The sequence below is a fragment of the Helianthus annuus genome, chromosome 14 (assembly GCF_002127325.2).
Source record: "Helianthus annuus cultivar XRQ/B chromosome 14, HanXRQr2.0-SUNRISE, whole genome shotgun sequence".
Classification (NCBI taxonomy): Eukaryota; Viridiplantae; Streptophyta; class Magnoliopsida; order Asterales; family Asteraceae; genus Helianthus; species Helianthus annuus.
The window spans coordinates 127,897,639-127,900,167 of NC_035446.2; the positions used below are offsets into that span (position 1 = coordinate 127,897,639).

At 34.3% G+C, this 2,529-nt stretch overlaps 1 protein-coding gene across 1 annotated transcript; it reads right to left on the bottom strand.

The window, feature by feature from the left end:
• Window positions 1–566: 566 nt before the first annotated feature.
• On the bottom strand, window positions 567–2,308 carry LOC110903701 (stress enhanced protein 2, chloroplastic). Its single transcript, XM_022149483.2, has 2 exons — window positions 1,872–2,308; window positions 567–1,075 (listed from the first exon to the last, which is right to left on the bottom strand). The coding sequence occupies exons 1-2, from the start codon at window positions 2,211–2,213 to the stop codon at window positions 806–808; spliced, it is 612 nt and encodes a 203-aa protein (XP_022005175.1). The 5' UTR covers window positions 2,214–2,308; the 3' UTR covers window positions 567–805.
• Between the last annotated feature and the right edge of the window lie 221 nt (window positions 2,309–2,529).

The window sequence follows — 2,529 nt, forward strand, 5'->3', positions numbered from 1 at the left end:
ATGACTTACGTGCATAGTTATACGTGATGCTAGTTACATATGTACTAGGACTATACTCGCGACGTCCCACCATGACTAGTATAGTACTATTGCGCCCGACGGGGCCTAGTTTAGTAATCGCAATCGCAGCTCGAGGACTTAGCTGGTAGTATCAGTTTTGTGAGTGTATATGTCGTGTATTACGTTTATGTATGTGGAAATTCGCAGCTTTTATCTATTACACTATTACATATCAAACCTGTATGCTCGCCAATACTTTTGTATTGACATTATTTTAACGTATGTTGCAGGCTAGATCACAGGCTACATCAAATCAAGCTAGGAAGTATAGAAACTCACCTAAAATCTAGGTTGTCGGATTTGTATTGTTCGAGAGGACAAGAAATCTGTGATAACTTATGTGATTGTACTGATTGTTAGTATGGGATAACAAATGTAATAAATACTGTCGCAATATAGTTGTTATGGATTCTCTTGAGCAATCTGATTCGTCTAGTGCTGCGCCCCGATGATTCCGCCATCGGTTGGGGTGTGACTGGAATGTGGTTAATACTCGACTCCTTTGATACTGTCACGCAAGATAATAATAATATCATGACAAAGAGAAATAGTACACAACGTACTAGTACATTATAAAGGCTACAAACTATACCATATACACACCACCTTGTATTTTCTTATCTATGTATGTATACCGGTTTATCACAATAAACCGTCTTCTTGACCTATAAAATTAGTCATACTCATAACTACACACATTAAGTGATAACCGTCTTTGTTTTTGTGTTTGACGATTTTTCACTCTTCAAATATCATCGATCCAGTCGCTGATATCAGTTTCATAGAACATTCCATCAACGACTTGGTCAATAAGAGAATCGATAAAGGCATTGCAACGAACCGAGAAGACACCCCCAACTCTAGTACGAGCACTCGAGAACCAAGCAAAAATGGCAGCGAAGGCTACAGCAGCCAAGCAAGCCCCTGCACCCTCCTCGATTCCTTGTAAATCCGTCTTTCCAAATAGTGAGTTACCAGTCACAATTTCCATTGTCACTGTCCCCGCAAATACAATCTACGGCAATAAATTATAGTTAGGAATGTTATAAATGTTGTGTCCATTGCACTAAATGTTATAAATTTATTTATTTTATCATTTAATGAAACAAATTTTATTTTATTTTTTTAAAAATCATTTTTACACATTACTTTACACTTGCAAGTATATTATTTGACAGTGTCGGATCCAAGAATTTTTCTAGAGGTTCCTTTTGATATATTCTTCCTAATTATCACTTTTTTTTTAAATCATACAAGATCTCCACTAATCTTTTCCATTTTCTCCAAACAGAGGTAGGAACCCACTAGATCCGTCCCTGCTATTTGATGTAGTTGATCCGCCACAATTAAACCACGCAAAACATATTTCTTTTAAGTAATTACATATCAAGTCTTATAACGATCACAACTCACAACGACTATAATAACTTTTATTTAATATATAATTACATAATAAATAATATTGTATATATAGTTATATAAAGTAATGGAAACATAGTCAAATAGTTATGTTATATAAAAATAACTATAATTTTAAATAAAATTATAATTATAATCAACTAATAATAGTAAACGGACCGAGCTTTAGGTTAAAAAAATATTCAGAAGCTGAGCATATGCTAAGCTCCTTTACACCCAAATAACAAAAAACTAATAGATCACACTAATTTGTTAATTACACCCCAAATAACAAAAAAAAAAAAAAAAAATAGATCACACTAATTTATTAAATGTGTAAATGACTCAAAGTTGAAAAATTACTCAAAAGCTGAGATCACACAAATTTTATTAAGCGTGTAAATAAATAATACCATGGCTAGACGACCCGATATGATTTCAAAGTCATGGCTCTTTTTTGAACTCTCTATGTACTCCGAAAGCATATCGAAGAATCGCGACACATCATTATCATCATCACCTTCTATGTTCCGCATCTTCATCACTCCAAACCTATCCGAACCATAGGATCTAAGTGTGCACACCCTTGGTTGCAACAAGATCTTCGCGTTATCCGCTGTTATAGCGGCCGTGTTAGTCAGCCTCGCCTTCTGAACCGCGAGCGAAGGGACCGGTCCGGCCAGAGGATCATCTTTTTGAACCACCGGTTTGTCCGACTTGAGATGGCAAGCAATTGGCCGAGCAGCCAAAGCCATTGAACGTCAGAAATGTGATATGTGAGGGCTAAGGAAAGTACAAATAATAATATGTTTATATTTTTAGTTTGAACCTTCGGTTTGTAGATAATTAACATTTGAGTTCTTCATTTTAGAAAAAAGTTTACATGTAGACATGATTGGTAGTTGCAACGTAATTTTCACATCAAGTGACTTAACTTGATATATGGTCAAACAGAAAGTAACTAAAGCTTAAAAATCACGATTTAAATTATTTTCTAACATTAACTAATATTATAAATTAAACAACATTAAAAATATAGGATAAATAATAGTTTGGTGATTTTAATTAGGA

Excerpts from the sequence above, each read along its gene's own strand:
- LOC110903701 (XM_022149483.2), bottom strand. The coding sequence starts at position 2,213 with ATGGCTTTGGCTGCTCGGCCAATTGCTTGCCATCTCAAGTCGGACAAA. Across the intron at positions 1,076-1,871 it reads TATCGGGTCGTCTAGCCATG|ATTGTATTTGCGGGGACAGT; the intron begins GTATTATTTATT and ends TTATTGCCGTAG.